The sequence below is a fragment of the Urocitellus parryii genome, chromosome 2 (assembly GCF_045843805.1).
Source record: "Urocitellus parryii isolate mUroPar1 chromosome 2, mUroPar1.hap1, whole genome shotgun sequence".
Taxonomy (NCBI): Eukaryota; Metazoa; Chordata; class Mammalia; order Rodentia; family Sciuridae; genus Urocitellus; species Urocitellus parryii.
The window spans coordinates 38,330,555-38,347,267 of NC_135532.1; the positions used below are offsets into that span (position 1 = coordinate 38,330,555).

The 16,713-nt window shown below is 41.1% G+C and overlaps 1 protein-coding gene across 7 annotated transcripts in view; it reads left to right on the plus strand.

Annotated features, from left to right (window-relative positions):
* Positions 1-16,089, plus strand: part of Cab39l (calcium binding protein 39 like) — a 124,536-nt gene extending 108,447 nt beyond the window's left edge. For all 7 annotated transcript variants that reach the window (XM_077795167.1, XM_077795168.1, XM_026393659.2 and 4 more), the window contains one exon: positions 13,832-16,089. In XM_077795167.1, coding sequence (XP_077651293.1) covers positions 13,832-14,011 — 180 coding nt within the window. In that variant the 3' untranslated portion in view covers positions 14,012-16,089. The remainder of the gene's footprint in view (positions 1-13,831) is intronic.
* The last annotated feature ends 624 nt before the right edge of the window (positions 16,090-16,713 follow it).

A 16,713-nucleotide genomic window follows, 5' to 3' on the forward strand; every position in this document is an offset into this window, starting at 1 on the left:
GTTTGGTTTTTTGTTTTTTGTTTTTTGTTTTTTTTTTTTGTACTGGGGATTGAACTCAGAGGCACTCGACCACTGAGCCACATCCCCAGCCCTATTTTGTATTTTATTTAGAAACAGGGCCTCACTGAGTTGCTTAGTGCCTCACCATTGCTGAGGCTGGCTTTGAACTCAAAATCCTCCTGCCTCAGCCTCCCGAGCAGTTGGGATTACAGGTGTGCACCACCACACCCAACTTCAGGGCATTTTTTTTCTAGCTGTATTCACATTGTACAAACATTTCATATGCTAATTTTATCACTTAATGCTATAAGTAAACACTTTCATTATTGTTATTATAGTTTTTAGAGCCAGTAGTTTTATGAACATTATAGTTTATAACTGGGTGTATTTGTTCTAGTGGACTTAAACAGTCCTGGGTTATTGATATTTAGGTTATTTCCATATTTTACTACAGTATTGCTGCAGTGCACATTTTATGCATCCAACTAGCTTTTTCCACATTATTATTATTAAGAATTATTTTCTCATGTTAGACATCTAGGAAAAGATTAAGGGTTCAAAAAGTTTCAGGATTTTTTTTGTCTCTCTAATATATATTAAGTCAATAATATTTGTAAGTCAATAAATGGGAGAAATGGCAGTTTATAAAGTAAGTGTTGCTTTGAGCAGTAAAAAAAAAAAAAAATGATGTAGTCAGTCTTTCAGCCACCAGATATTTATTGTCCAAAAGGCCATTAGAGTCATTCAGAGCCTAAGTTTATAAGTTCCTTTTGGAATCCTACAACTTGATAAACTCATTTTAAACTCTTTATGGTGGAAATAGCATAATTTTGAAGAACAAGGTAGGGGACTCCATCCTGCCATATAGTAAGGTCTGAGATGTGACTAACTCTCAGAAACATTTGATTAGTTGGAAGAAGCCAACATTAAAAAGAAGTAATTTACTTAAAGTTTGAAAACATGGAAAGCAATACTGTATATAGAGTTATACATATGCAGTTATAGTCAAAAATTTTGTGTGGAATGACACCAAATTTAGGACAGCAGCCATGTCAGGAGAGGGGTAGGGAAGAGCATAAATGATATCGTGGAAAGCATTCAACAGCTTTCAATATTTTGATTAAAAGGCAAGCATGGCAAAAAATGTTCGACTTGCACAGACCTGCTGGTGGAGACATGCGGTCGATAAGTTATCCCCTGTACTCTTTTTGTGTTAGAATTATCTCATTAAAAGTAAAGAAATGGGATGAAATAAAAAACAGAGTGCTGTAGGACTGGGACGTGCCATGCTGTATGAAGTGATAGACTTTCTCGGGAATCGTTGACTATAGGGGTTGTAGGAGGCTGTCTGTGGTCACGCCATTTGGCTTCCACAGAAGTGTACTCTATCATTGGAGATGAGAACAAGCTGCATATAATTTTGTTTAAAAATGCAGTATTATAGAAGTGTTCAGTGGGCGGCAAAATAGAAATAACCTGCTTCAGTCCACAGATCAGAATTTGGATCATCTAATCAGTGGACAGAATAAGTACATTTAAAAATAGTTGACCACTTGTTTACTTGTGTGTGTGTAAACTGGGCCTACTCTGGACCCCAACTATGTTCCTTCCAACTGAAGTATGAACTTGATTGTTTACTTCCCAAAAATAATATTTTGCTGTTTAGAAAAAATGTAACAGCCAAGTCCTAGAATTTTTTTTCACAGTTCTTTATTAATAGTTTTTCCCTCAAAGCTCCTTCTGTATAGGGGCAGAAAGTATGGAACACTGTACTGTAGATGCCTTTGCCATATGATTAGTGACTCATTTTTATTAGCTTGCTGATAAGATCGGTATCTCCACTGAGATGATATTTCATGTTTTCTAATATTGACCAGCAGAAGGTGTGTGTGATAGAAAAGCTCTGGGTGCAAGTCAAGAGTACTGGGTCTTTGTTGTGGCTCGGTTGCTAGCAATGACTTTGGATATATTTGTCTGGATCTGTTTCCTTCCTTGCAAAACAGAAGGGCTAAAGTCTAAAGTTTAGTTCCAAGATGCTATGTCATAAGACCTGTGTCTCTGTGATCCTGCTTCTCCCAGAAATGAACTTAGAAACAGCTATTGGCTGGCTTTCCCCCTCCAAAGGGCCATGTTGGTACTTCCCACCAAACCATGTAAGGAGGTGGTCTGTGGCATCCGGCTCATACCTAGAGCTGCTGGAACTCAGGCATGGCCAGTGCCAAAAATGGTCCTCAGTGTACTCCTGTCACTGACCCAGCACTTGACCACAACAGCCATTTCCATGAAAACAAGAAGCCCTGCTCCAGCTTCTTAAAAATACAAAAGTTGGGGCTGGGGTTGTGGCTCAGTGGTAGAGCGCTTGCCTAGCATATGTGAGGCAAAGGGTTCGATCCTCAGCACCACATAAAAGTAAATAAATAAAAATTCAAAAGCCAGCCGGGCACAGTGGCACACACCTATGATCCTAGCAGCTCAGGAGGCTGAGGCAGGAAGATCGAGAGTTCAAAGCCAGCCTCAGCAAAATCAAGACACTAAGCAACTCAGTGAGACCCTGTCTCTAAGTAAAATACAAAATAGCACTGGGGATATGACTCAGTGGCCAAGTGCCCCTGAGTTCAATCCCTAGTATCCCCCACCCAAAAAGAAAGAATGATCTTAGAGTGATAATGGTTTCCATGTGGTCTTATTGCAAAGAATGCAAAATATAGATAAATCTGGTGAAGGAGTAACCATGAATTACTCATTTCCTTAGGAACTGACTTTCTAGCAGACCAGCTGCTCTGGCTGTGATAAACCAGATCTAAGTCTACTTGTGGGGAAGTAGTTGAGATTCGGTAAATTTAGGAATAGACTATGACTTAATAATCATTTTCCCCCAGATTGTACCAAGTCATTAAACAGTGCAAGGCATAGTAGTGTCCATCTGTCCCAGCTCTTCAGGCTGAGACAGGAGGATGGCTTGAGCTCAAGAGTTTGGGACCAGCCTGAGCTGCATAGACAGACCCTGTCTCAAAAAAGAACTGCCAACTTAATGTTTCATCAACAACTTTTAAATAGTGTAGAATAGCCAGCTTTATCATGTCCTCATTTAATCTTATTTTATTTTGCCCCTTGTGCTTATTTAACAAACAGGCAGGGGAGAAAAGTGAAAACCTATAATTAAAACCTCACTTTGCAATTCTATTTTTAAATATACGTTCTTTAAAAAATTCATAAAATAGGAATTGAAGGCATAGTTCAGTGGTAGAGTGCTTGCCGAGCATTGCCTATATTTTATAACTGTGAATACTATCCAGAATAAGAAGAATTTTTTTTTTTCCTTTGGTACTGGAGATTGAGCCCAGGGCCTCTCATGCTAGGCAGCATTCCACCACTGAGCTACAACCCACAGCACTAGAAAAAAAAAAAATTTAAATTTAAGTTGCTTTTCCACATAATTTTGGAATAAATATATAGCTTCCTATGTAATTTCCACAGTTGTGTGAAATTTGTAGATCCTCCAGACTTGAGTTCCAAAATATCAAAGCAATTGCAGTAACAACAGTGTAACTAACAATTTAACGTTCTGGAGTTTCCAGTGCACTTGCCCTGAAAAGGGCCTATACTCCTCGTCCCATCTTGAAGTCAGGTAGATGGAGCACCTTCGCTTTGTGGCTGAGGAAACTGGGAGACCTTTTATAGTATTACTAAAAGAAGTAACAGTACAGTCTTTCTTTGGTCAGAGGATAATATCATTTTTCTAACATATTATCTAATATTATTATGTTATATTATTTTTTAAAATCATTTTAAGTTGTGGATAAACCTTTATTTATTTATATATGGCACTGAGAATCAAACCCAGTGCCTAACATAAGCTAGGCAAGCATTCTACCACCGAGCTACAACTCCAGCCCTATTATGTTATGTTATTTAGATTTTCTCACTTTGCATTGGTATCTACATAATGAAGGAAAAATCATTTTTATCATTGAACACAATTGGAAATAATAAGCAAAAAATATCTTTTCAGCCAAAATAAAACTCTGAAATAGTTAAAATGAGTTCTTAGGGTTTGTTTTGCTGTGGTACTGGGAATCAAACACCGGGCCTTAAACACTAAGCATGTACTCTACCACTGAACACATTCCCAGCTAGCCACTGGGTTTGTTTGTTTATTGGTGCGGGGGATGGAACCCAAGAACACTTCACTACTGAGCTACATCCTCATCCCTTTAATTTTTTTTTCTTTTTTTGAGACAGGGTTTTGCTAACTTGCCTAAACTAGCCTCAAATTTGTGATCCTCCTGCCTCAACGTCTCAAGTATTTATATTATAGGCGTGTACCACTACACCCAGCCAAGTTATTGGGTTTAAATTTGATAGCAAATGTTTAGGAAAGCAATTACTTTTATATGTGATATTAATGGTGATTTACTGGGGGAAATGACAATAGTAATTTGATGACAAAGTAATTAACTAAACAGTAATTACTTACTGTGTGCTAGGGAGTCTGGTAAACATTTACAGGGATTATATCCTTGAATCCTTTTAAAACCTAGTGAAGTTTTGGCAATAAAAAGAATGAGTACTATATTCATGCTACTACACGAATGAACCTTGAAAACACCATGCTAAGTGAAAGAAGCCAGTCACAAAGAACACACATGAGATGAATTCATCGGTATGAAATGTCTAGAACTGGCAAGTCTCCAGAGGCAGAAAGTAGATCAGTGCCCACTGGAGCTGGGGGCTTGCATGGGGAGTGGGGAGTGACAGCTAACAGGTACAGTGTTTCTTTCGGGGATGATAAAAATGTCCTGAAGTTGCCTGTGGTGATGCACAACTCCGAATCCACTAAACAGCACTGAAACACACTGTCAGTGGGTGAACTGTGTGGTACGTGGGCTGTAATATCTCATGAAAGCAGGGCTGGGGTTGTAGCTCAGTGGTAGAGCACTTGCCTCACATGCGTGAGGCCCTGGGTCCGATCCTCAGCACCATATAAAAATAAATAAATAAAAATAAAGATATTGTGTCCATCTACAACTAAAAAATAAAAGAATTTTAAAAAGATATCTCAAGAAAGCTTCAAAACCACAATGAAATATAGACCATGTGACTCTCTTCTCCCTACAAAACTACCTACAAAACTTGGATTATTTAATACAAATTAATGTATTCTGTATCTCTTAGGAAGTTTCCAGACATCCACATACGTTTGCCTGTCGAAATTCTGAAAATGCTTAAAGAAAATTTAGAAGGAAGGCTGAAAACAGACTCAAAAGTAGTCTCTTTGACCCACTAGTTTTACTTAAAACAAAAGTTTTAAAGATAAGAAAAATGTGGACTGGGGTTGTGGCTCTGCAGTAGAGCGCTTGCCTCGCACGTGTGAGACCCTGGGTTTGATCCTCAGCACCACATAAAAATAAATAAACAAAATAAAAGTATTGTGTCCAACTACAACTAAAAAAAATTTTTTTAAAGGATGAGAAAAATGTGCTTATAGTTTTGCTCCTCCTTGCCCTCATCTCTAGACCAGCAATGAAGAACCTTTGGATCAAACAGCACATTTCTGCCTCTGTGGAGAGTGGGCAGCCCTGGACGAGGCTCATAGTCCTCAGCCTGGCACCTGGGGATCCTGTTTTAACTATTCTGAGCCTCGCCTAGGGAGTAGGGACAGAAAGGATCTTCCTCCCAGAGTTGTTGTAAGGACAAAAGAATGCAATCTCTATAAAATGTTAGCACAAGGCCCAGGGCACCACAAGGACCCAGGCCAGATCTGTGGCCTAGTCAGCTAGGCCTTTCAAATGGTCTCACTTAGTATATGAAGAATCTGCAAATGGTAAAACCAATATCGTTAAGTGAAAATATAGGTCATAAACTATTAGGTACACTTTGTTTGTAATATATTTACATATACCTGTGTGCACAGAAAAATAAAGAAAGAGGGGCTGGGGATGTGGCTCAAGCGGTAGCGCGCTCGCCTGGCATGCATGCGGCCCGGGTTCGATCCTCAGCACCACATACCAACAAGAATGTTGTGTCCGCCGAGAACTAGAAAATAAATATTGAAAATTCTCTCTCTCTCTCTCTCTCTCTCTCTCTCTCTCTCTCTCTCCTCTCTCTTTAAAAAAAAAAAAAGAAAGAAAGAAAGAAAGAAAGAAAGAAAGAAAGAAAGAAAGAAAGAAAAAATGTGCACCAAATATTTACGTGGTTACCTTTGGATAGAGAAATTGAGTGATTTTGCAGAGGGAGATGCTGAGGATGAGAGCACTTGCTTAGCATGTGCAAGGCCCTGGTTTCAATCCCCAGCACCACAAAAAAAAAAAAAAAATAGGATTGTTTTATTTCACATTTTCATGGGATGGAACTTAAGTCACTTTCAGGTGACATGTAAAAAGCATTCCAGGCTTACAGCATGCACCATTGACGATCATGCCTGAAACACAGAAGATGAACCCTGCGATTTCTTGTCTGGCTCAAATCACTCTTGGTAAAGGAGCATGTATGTGAAATTAATGAGCATGTTGGCAAGAGATAGACCTTTTAAGTTTTCATAAAAAGCATTCAAGCTTAAAATTGAGAGCAAAATATTTTTAGCTTTAGTTTTCTGAACTAAAAATATTTGAGTTGTGGTCATAAAATTTTCATGCTTGTAAACTCCATAAAGCACATTTCTGAGATATGTTAGATTAACAAAGGGACACAGGCAATAAAATGGCACTCTAAAAAGTAGTCATAGATACTTCCATTTCTTTAACTTGTTTTAGGGTACTTTGAAAATGCATCTAAGTGAGGACAACAGAGAGAACACCAAGACGATATTCTAGACAAAACAGTCAAAAGATTCAGTTCCCCACACCTGAGTTAGCAGAGTTCCACCTTCTCAGGCCTTGGCTTGGGCCCCTTGGCGTCTGGCAGCCCCCCGGGAATCATCCTGCAGATTGCACTAGTCGCCTCTAGTTAGTAGAAACCTTCAGAGGCAGCAGAGTTCAGGAGCCATTAAAAAACAAAAATATGGAGAATTTTAAAACTTGAAAACAAACTGAACATTTTTCTTAGGTTTATGGTCCTGGATGTGGGTAAGTGAACTTGATCCAATGATACCTGTCTGCAAATTCTACCACATTTTGAAACAGAACTTAAGTTCATCCAATGTATTTTATCTTTTCCCCCCACTTAGGTAATAAAGACTGTTATGAGTTATTTATGTAGTTACCACAAAATGCCAGGCAGTTTTTAGCTAAAATGCCACAGCAACTCTCTTGTAAACAAATGATGACCAGAAGAAGCAAACAGTTTGGCTCCAGTGTGTGATTTCCCCACATACTAATAGGTCTCCTCCAAACGTCAGGCATTTTTATGTAACAGTGTAAACAAGTCTGGAAGACTTTTTTTTTTTTTTTGTACGTAACAATTTTAGTTTATTGTTGTAAAAGTTATATAACTTGAAATTCAGTATATTAACCATTTAAAAGTGTACAATTTAGTGACATTTAGTATTTTTACAAAAATTGTGCAACCGTCCCCACTGTGTAGTTCCAGAACATTCCATCACTCCAAAAGGAAGCCTGTGTTCATTAAGCAGTGCCTCCCATTTTCCCTTACCCCCAGTCCCTGCCAACCTCAAATCTGCTTTCTGGCTTTATATATCTGCCTTTATTCTGGATATTTTATATAAATAGAATCAAATCCATGTTGTTGTATGATCAACCAGTCCTTCATTACTCTTAATGGCCATATAATATTTCATTGTGTGGATATCAGTTCTTCAGCTGATGGGTACTCTGTTTCCACTTTGAGCTAGTGTGAATAGTGCTGCTTCAGGCAATAGAATGCAAATTTGTGTTTGAACAAATATATTTTCCATTTGTAGGGATGGAATTGTTCCATCATATGGTAATTCAATGTCTAACTTCCTGAGGAAATGTCACTATTTTCCACAGAAGCTACACTATTGTACATTCCCATCAGCAAAGTAGGGTTCCAATTTCTCTTCATCCTTGTCACGCTTGTTATTGTCAGTTTTATTTTTTTAATTGTGACCATCCTTGTGGGTATGAAAAGATTTCTCATTGTGGTTTTGATTCACATTTCCCTAATGACTAATGATCTAGAGCATTTTTTCATGTGCTTATTGGTCATTGAAGTACCTTCTTTGGAGAAATGTCTATTCGAGTCCTTTACCCCTTGAATGGATTGTTTTTTTTTGTTGTTGAATTGTAAGAGTTCTTTATATATTCTAGATGCAAGGCACTAATCAGATATATGATTTGCAAATACTTTCTCCCATTCTGTGGGTTTTCTGTTTTACTTATCTCCTAATAGTGTCTTTATTTTCACAAAGGTTTAAAATTTAATGAAATCCACTCTGTTTTCTTTAGTTGCTTGTACTTTTATTGTCATATCTAAGACCATGACCATATTGAAGGTCACAAACATGAACCGTAATGTTTTTCTCTGAAAGTTTTATTAGCTTTGATATTTAGGTCTTTGATTGGTTTTAAATTAATTTTTGTTTAGAGTGTGAGCTGAGGGCCCAATGTCATTCCTCCTTATGTGAATTTCCAGTTGTTCTATGTTGGATTTTTTTTTTTTGTCATGAAATTGTTTTGGGTTTTATCAAATACTCTTCTTATATTCATTGAGATGATTGTATGGTTTTCCTTCATTCAATTAATGTGATATGTTAGTTTCCTAGGGCTGCCATAACAGAGCATCACAGGCTGAGAAACTTGTTCTCTCACAGGTCTGGAGACCAGAAGTCCACAGTCACAGTGTCACCAGGAGTGCCTTTAGGAGCCGCTCGGGGGAATCTTTGCATCTTCTCTGCCAGCTTCTGCTGGCTGCCAGCACCCATGGCATTCCTTGACCTGTCCCCGAGTCACTCCATTTTCTGTCTCCCTCTTCACATGCCGTTCTCTCTACATCCATAGGAGTCTCTGGAACCAAAGTTCCCACTTCTTATTATAAGTACCCCAGGGGTCTGCATCCCTCTCTGACCTCATCTCACCAAGCGGAATTGGTCATGGTATGTAATTTTTTAAAATAGGCTGCTGGACTTAGTTTGCTAATATTTGATAGGATTTTTTCATTTTTGTTCGTAAAGGGTATGATCTGTAGTTTTCTCATCTGCTTTTGTTATCAAGGTATTTTTGACCTCACGGAATAAGGAAGTGTTCCTTCCTCTTTTGAGGAAGAATTTGAGAAATATTGGTGTGCATTTTTCTTTGTGTCTGGTGGAATTTACCAGTGAGTTCATCTGGTCCTGGGTTTTCTTTATTAAGAGTTTTGGATTATTGATTTGATCTCTGTGTATATCTGTAAACTTGACAGTTTCATCTGGGTTATCTAACATGTTGGCATGCAATTGTTCATTGTATTCTTTCATGTTCCTTTTTGTTTCTATAAGGTTGTGATTAATGTTTTCACTTTCATTTCTGATTTCATAATTTGAATCTTCTTTTTGTCACTCTAGCTAACAACTTGTCAATTTTGTTGACCTTTTCAAGGAACCAACTTTTGGTTTTATTGATTCTCTGTGTAGTTTTTCTCTGTTTTGTTTTTCTCTCTTCTAATCTTTTCTTGCTTTGGTTCAGTTAGCTCTTTTTCTAGTTCTTTTTTTTTTTTTTTTTTTGGAGTTATAGGTGGACAGAATGCCTTTATTTTATTTGTTTATTTTTATGTGGTGCTAAGAGTTGAACCCAGCGCCTCACACATGCTAGGCAAGTGCTCTGCCACTGAACTACACCCCTAGCCCCTTTTTCTAGTTCTTAAGGTGTAATTAGGTTATTGAGCTGCAATATTTCAATCTTTCTGTTTGCATATAGGCATTTTTGTCTATACATTTCTAGCTGATCACTGCTTTTAGTGCATCTTCTAAGTTCTGGTATGTTATTTTCATTTTTGTTTGTCTCAAAGTATTTTATCTTTTTTATGGTACTTGGGAGTAAACCCAAGGGTGCTCTACCACCAGGCCACATACCCCGTCCCCCACCCTTGTTTTTGAAGCAGGGTCTTGCAAAGTTGCCCAGGCTGGCTTCTCACTTGAAATCCTTCTGCCTCAGCTTTCCAAGTCGCTGGGATTACAGGTGTACTCCACTACACCTGGCTCAGTGTTTTCTAATTTCTCTTCTGATTTCTTTGTCCCAGTGGAACTTAGGGTACTTTATAGCCCAGAAGGTCAAAGATCAGCTCCTTCTTGTCACTTGTGACCTTCGAAGTGGAAATTAGGGAGATCCTTTTCCTTTGTATGCAAAGGAGTCCCCAGCAGGCTGAAGGTTGGCCTTACTCTAGATAAGCAATGAGGGCTGCCAAAAGATTGTTCCATGGTGAGCCACTAATGACCACGGGGCATAGTGTTTCCAAAGAGTGCTCTGCACTCCTTAGCAACTGGTGAGTGAGCAAGAGTCCCAAGGCCTTTGATGGACACTACGGAAACATCAAGAATTAACATAGAGGGGGCTGGGGCTGAAGCTCAATGGAAGTGCACTTGCCCAGCATGTGTGAGGCACTGGATTCCATTCTCAGCACCGCATAAAAATAAATAAAATAAAGGTCTGTCAACAACTAAAAAATGTTAAAAAAAAAAAAGAATTAACATAGCATATGTATATGAGAGAGAGAATGGGGAGGGAGGGAGGGAGGGAGGGAGGGAGAGAGAGAGAGAGAGAGAGAGAGAGAGAGAGAGAGAGAGAGAGAGAGAGAGAGAGAGAGAGAGAACACAATTTCAGAAATAAATTGGCTAGGGCTGGGGACGTAGCCCAGTGGTAGAACACTTGCCTGGCATGTGTAAGGTCCTGAGTTCAATCCCCAGTTCCACCAAAAAAAAAAAGAAAGAAATTAATTGTCCAAATAAACTATCAGAGATTTACAGGATTTGGTTTCCAATTTTGAATCTCACCTGGCAAAATGTCACATTTTCTCAGTTTTCACAAATGGAGACAAGCATCCTTTGGTCCCAGCATTAGGCCTCATGAGCTCTGTGAGCCTGGCAGGAGCACTGATCCCGATTGCTGATGCTCACTGAATGCCGGTTGGGTGCCAGGCCCTTTTCTAACTCGTGGTCCAGCTTCTTAACTTCCTTAAACCTCTGTGTGTCCTCATGTATCAGATGTGGGTGACGGTTTTTATACTTCAGGGCTGTTGTGTGGATTAAGAGTTCTGAAGAGTGTGGAGCATTAAGCCTGGGAGTGAAAATAACCAGTAGGACTGTGCATAGGCAGTGCCACACCATGTATATGTTGACATGAACGAGGGTGATAGGGCAGGGACAGGGTCCTAAGTCCAGGTTAGAGCTTCATTCCTACCGTCATGAGTCCCTGTGCTGCAGAAGGCTTCAGGACACCCACCCGGCGCTGCTGGTGCTCTGCTGCCTCCTCAGCCCTACCAGGTGGGGGTCCTCTGACTTCTGGTGATGAAGCCTGGGGCTTAGAGATGAAAAGCTTCTTTCACTTAGCGAGAGCTTGTCTCAAAATAAAACATAAAAAGGACTGGGAATGTGACTCAGTGGTTAGACTCTTCAGGGTTCAGCCCCTGGTACTAGCGGGGGAAAGCATTTGTTTGTGGAAACACTGCTAATAAGTAGGAGAGGTGGGATCTGAACTTGGGAGAGCCCCCGTCCTCCCCACGTTCGCTCCTCTGCTGTTCCCGCAGCCTCCATCCTCTCCATCTCCACTTTCCACTGGTGCAGATCCATTCCTGGAATACTTCCTCTTGTTGCCACCACTTGTAAAAATTCTCTCCATGACTCATGAACTGGCCCACATGCCACCAACACCATGAGCCCTCCGGTTCCAAGTGCAAAATCTAATGTTATCTCCAGTTTCTTGGAGGCTCCTGCAGTCTTTTATTCCCCCTTATTCTCCATTCTTGCTAGAGTGGGGGAACCTTTAGGGCTCAACCTCACAGCACCCACAGCCCTAGAACCAAGCCCTGTCACAGTGTGCTCCCCATCAGCTTGTGTGCTGCTGGGGCTGCAGGGCAGGCGGGTGGTGCAGAGGGGCCACTCAGAGGCCCTTGGCCCTTTTGAGGAGTCAGGAGCCTAGAACAAGACACCAGCGTGTTGTCTGGGTTAGGGACCTGGGATCTGTATTCTAGTCATATAGCTATTGTTTTAGTCAGCCTTTTCACTATTGTGACGAAACGACCTGACAACAAGAATTTTAGAGGAGGAAAAGTCTATTTGGTGCTCATAGTTTCAGAGGTCTCAGTCCCTAGATGGCCAACTCCATTTCTTTGGCCCTGAGGTGAGGCAGAGCATTATGGCAGAAAGGTGTGGAGGAGGAAAGCAGCAGCCAAGGACATGGTACCAGGAAGCAGAGAGAGAGAGCTCCACTCTCCAGGGATAAAATATATACTCCAAATGCATGCCCCAGTGACCCGCCTCCTCCAGCCACACCCTACCTGCCTACAGTTACCACCAGTTAATCCCTGTCTGGTCATTAAGACACTGAGTAGAGTAACTCTCATAACCCAATCGTCTCACCTTTGAATTTTCTTGCATTGTCTCACACATGAGCTTTTGAGGGACACCTAATATCTAACCCATAACAGCTATATATGTGACAGTAACTAGGAAGTATGTCTGTTACAAAGTAGTGCACTGATACCTTTGTTTGTTTGTTTATTTATTTGCAGTACTAGGGATTAAACCTGGGGCCTCATGCTTGTTAGACAAGCACTCTGCCTCTCAGTTGCTTACCCACTGCACCAATTGATACTAGTTTTGAGGTATCGTGTCCTGATATTATGGTTGTTGCTCTTCTTTGTGTTGTAACTGAGTTGTTTATTTTGGGTTTGGATTTTTTTGAGGGGGAGAGGTTGCTGAGGATTGTACCCAGGGGTCTCAAGCAAATTAGGCAAGCACTGTTCTACTAAGCTACAACCCTAGTCCTTACCTGAGGTATCAACCAGGAGTATGCATAAGAATCTTGGTGGAATGTTATGAAGATACAGAATGTCACATCTCCCCTGCACCAGGTGTGCTTGATTTAGATTCCCTAGGAGATAGGATCCTTTTTTTTTTTTTTTTTAATTAGGGATTGAACCCAGGTGCACTTAACTTCAGAGCTACATCCCCAGCCCTTGTTATATTTTTAAATTTTGAGGCAGGATCCCACTAAGTTGCTGAGCACCTCGTTATGTTGCTGAGGCTGGCTTTGAACTCCCAATTCTCCTGCCTCGGCCTCCCCAGCCACTAGAATTACAGGCCTGCCCCACCTCATCCAGCAAGTCACTTTTAAAGTTCTAAGAAACCAGTGCCATTGGTGACTTCCAGGGGAGAAAGGAGACAGGGAGACTGCCTGAGTACATTATCTCTTCAAAAAATAAAGTATAAAATGATGAGCATATTCAAACACTGTTTGTAGCTCATGTTCACATGTGTGTTTGTCTAGAGGAAATTAGTAAAATATGCCTGGGAAATGGTAGCTCACTACCAAGGGCGGGTGTTGGAGAGGTGGAAGGCAAGAGTTTGGTTCCATTTGTGATATTTTATTAATGTCTATTAAAAAGAAAGATTCAAGGCAAAATGGCAAAACCCGTTCAGTTTTGTCCAGTTGAGTATGTCAATGTCTGTTGTATTCCGTTTGAAAGATTTCATAGTTCAAAGCAAATATTTAAAATGAAAACAAAGTAAAAGTCGAAAATATTCCAGGATCGCTCTGCTGTGCTCCAGGTGAGCTGCCCAGAGCTGGCTGGGCGGGTGACATGCTGATCTTCAGTAAGGAGGCATCCTCGGGGGCTTTCTTCATGTTCATAGCACAAGTAACACATGAAACTTAAGGAGGGTCTGCGGGGTCCCTGGCGTGGGGTCCCTGTCTTAGGTTCTCGTCTCCTTGTGTTTCAGGTGTTTGTGGCCAGTCCTCACAAAACCCAGCCTATTGTGGAGATTCTGTTAAAAAATCAACCCAAACTCATTGAGTTTCTGAGCAGCTTTCAGAAGGAAAGGACAGATGACGAGCAGTTCAGCGATGAGAAGAACTACCTGATTAAACAGATCCGAGACTTGAAGAAACCGGCCCCCTGAAGACACTTTCCTGCCGTGGTCCTGTGTCCCCTTTGCCCAGTTCGTACAATGTCATATCAAAAAGTCGTCATTCTTGGGGAGGCTTTGGAGGTGCCTGTTTTTTCTTAACTACTTGTTCAGGGTGGATGGAATATAAACATTTGAATGGAAAAAATTAATCTAGAATAATATGTTCATCTTAATTAAGTCTGTGATTATTTATGTGAAATCAGAGCCATTGTATTAGAAGTTGATGGATGAGTCATCACAGAGGAGCTCAAATGTCAGGCTCCTCGGAGTCCTGGGGTGGGGTGGGGGGGACTAGGCGTGTGGCCAAGAGGTGGGAAATCCTTCTGCCCATCTGTACTTGAGCAGATTTCTTAAGGTGCAGGAAGATGCCAGAGGACAGGCTACTGGTGTCAGTCCAGCTTTTGTCTCTGCCCGGTATATCATCATCATCTCCCCACCCCACCCAGGACTGGGGATTGAACCCCGGACCTTGCAGATGTTAGGCGAGTGCTCTGCCACTGGTTACATACCACGCCCTGCCCAGGATGCTGACTATAATTAATGGCTTCCCACCTCTCAGCTCACTTTCTGCTCACTATCCCACGTTCCATCCCATGCCCAACCCACGGCACCTACTCCAGCTGCAGTGGGTCAGCAGGGAGCAACCAAGTAGGATCAGGGTGGGTCAACAAGGGCTGTGATGTATACAAAGGACCCACAGGGCGGACTGCTCACAGGAGAACTGCAAACAGGTGGTTCCAGACAAAGTCACTTCTGGAGGGTCAGTGATTGGAGTATTTCATTCATAATTGTCACTATGGAATGAATGTTTGTGGTGACAGTGTATTTTTAAATGAGTAAAAATCATTGCATTGGAATTGTAGTGGTTACAAACCGTAGGTCCAGAGGGTCACAGTACGGGACTTCTACCAACAGGTGATATGGCCCATGGAAAGGCAAATGATTCATATGTGAAAAAAAAAAAAATCCAAATGACTTAAGGTTCTTTTTTCCCCCAGTTGTGACATTCTGTCACTATTAAGAATTCTTCTGTGAAAAAGTAAATCTAAAAACTTTGGTTCCAAATGCTCTCTTACATTCCAGGACAATTAAGGAGTTAATCTATGTTCCTTTGAAAGGTCTAGAAACTAAAGATAAATAAATTTGTTTTTTAAATGTTATGACTTGTTTTCAGACATCAAATATATAAAACGAAATTTTCAAGCTGTTTCTAGAACATGAAGGGTACAATGGCTACTCTGTGTTTTCTAAAGCATGAGTTGTTCCTTCCACGGGAACTCTCAAATTTTACAAAACTTGGGTGCTGTGTTCTGTCCTTCAGCCAGAGATTTCTCCACCTAGAGAGGAGAAAGAAATGCGTTGTCCAGGATCCGTGCCCTTGGTAGATTTTGTACCTGAAGAATGACCTGGCAGGGTGTGTCCCTTCCTGGCTGGGGTACAGGAGCCCTGAGGCAGATGATCTGAGTGGGACCTGCCACACCTTCTCATAGCAGCTCTGGCATGTGCCAGCAAGAGGGTCAGTGCCAGCTCCTGAGGACCTGCATTTTCTAGTCACTCAAGTCACATTATTTTAATAACACTCCCTAGAAGTCCAGAGTCCCTTAGAATTTGGCTTTCCTGGGTTTGCTTATTTGATTAAAAGAGATGAGTGCAAATATTTTTAAAGGAAAGTGAAATAACCATTGGAAATGTATTTGGTTGCTTAATGGTGTTACATAACATCATGGGACACATGTTTTTCATTGAAAAGTAAAACTTTATTATAATTTATTTTTACAAAGAAAACATTTTATTTTCTCTGGGCTTGAGTTAGCTCTTCCCTAGTGTCCCCTTATCGTTACTCTGTACCTGTCAAAAAGAAAACTAGTTTCCCACACGGTAAATGAAGTAGCTGGGGTTTTGCTGTGATGTGAGTTTGTAAATTATTAACTCGAAAGGGGAACAGGAAGCTCACCGTCAAACTGTTTGCACAAAGATCACTGTAAATATTGTGAGAATTGAATTTTGAAAAGGTCATATTTAATAATCTATTTCTAAAGCACATGTTTAAATAAAGACTGACTAAATAAAAAGATCCCACACACACTGGTCGGACTCATTCCTCTACGGGTGGGTCATGCCGCTGTGTTCTTGTCATTGCTCCAAACAGCAAAGGCCCCAGGCTCGAGGTTGAACCAGGCTGGGTGGGGTTCTGAGACTGCACTGAGACCCCTGCCCCCGTCCTCCTGTGACCCGGTGCACATTCCATCAGCCAAGTGTTGATAACTGCTCACAACCAAGTGCCACCTGCCTGGCGCTAAATCTACACATTCCATTATCAATACTCACTGTGGCTGAGAGTCATTCCCATGAGCTGTTTGAGGACATGGGGGTTCTGAGCAGCTTAACTATCCCAGCCATAATGGAATGTGCTAGATAGAGACGGAAAGTGGCTGGAGGCCCAATCCTGCTCTTTCTCCCTTCTTCATCCTTCTAGACCCTCCGGAACTAAGAAGGCTCAGGGTGTTGGGGACTACATGGTGCTCTCCCTTCTGCTGCCTGGAAGGCTCCAAGGGTGTTGAGGTCTTGGAGTGAGGCCGGCAGGGACTGAGATCACAGTGTTCTTGGACAGGGCTCTCAGCTACAGCCAGGCGTCTGCCCAAGGGTTAGCCTTGCTCTTGGAGAAAAGACTGGACAGCACACACCCCTTGTAA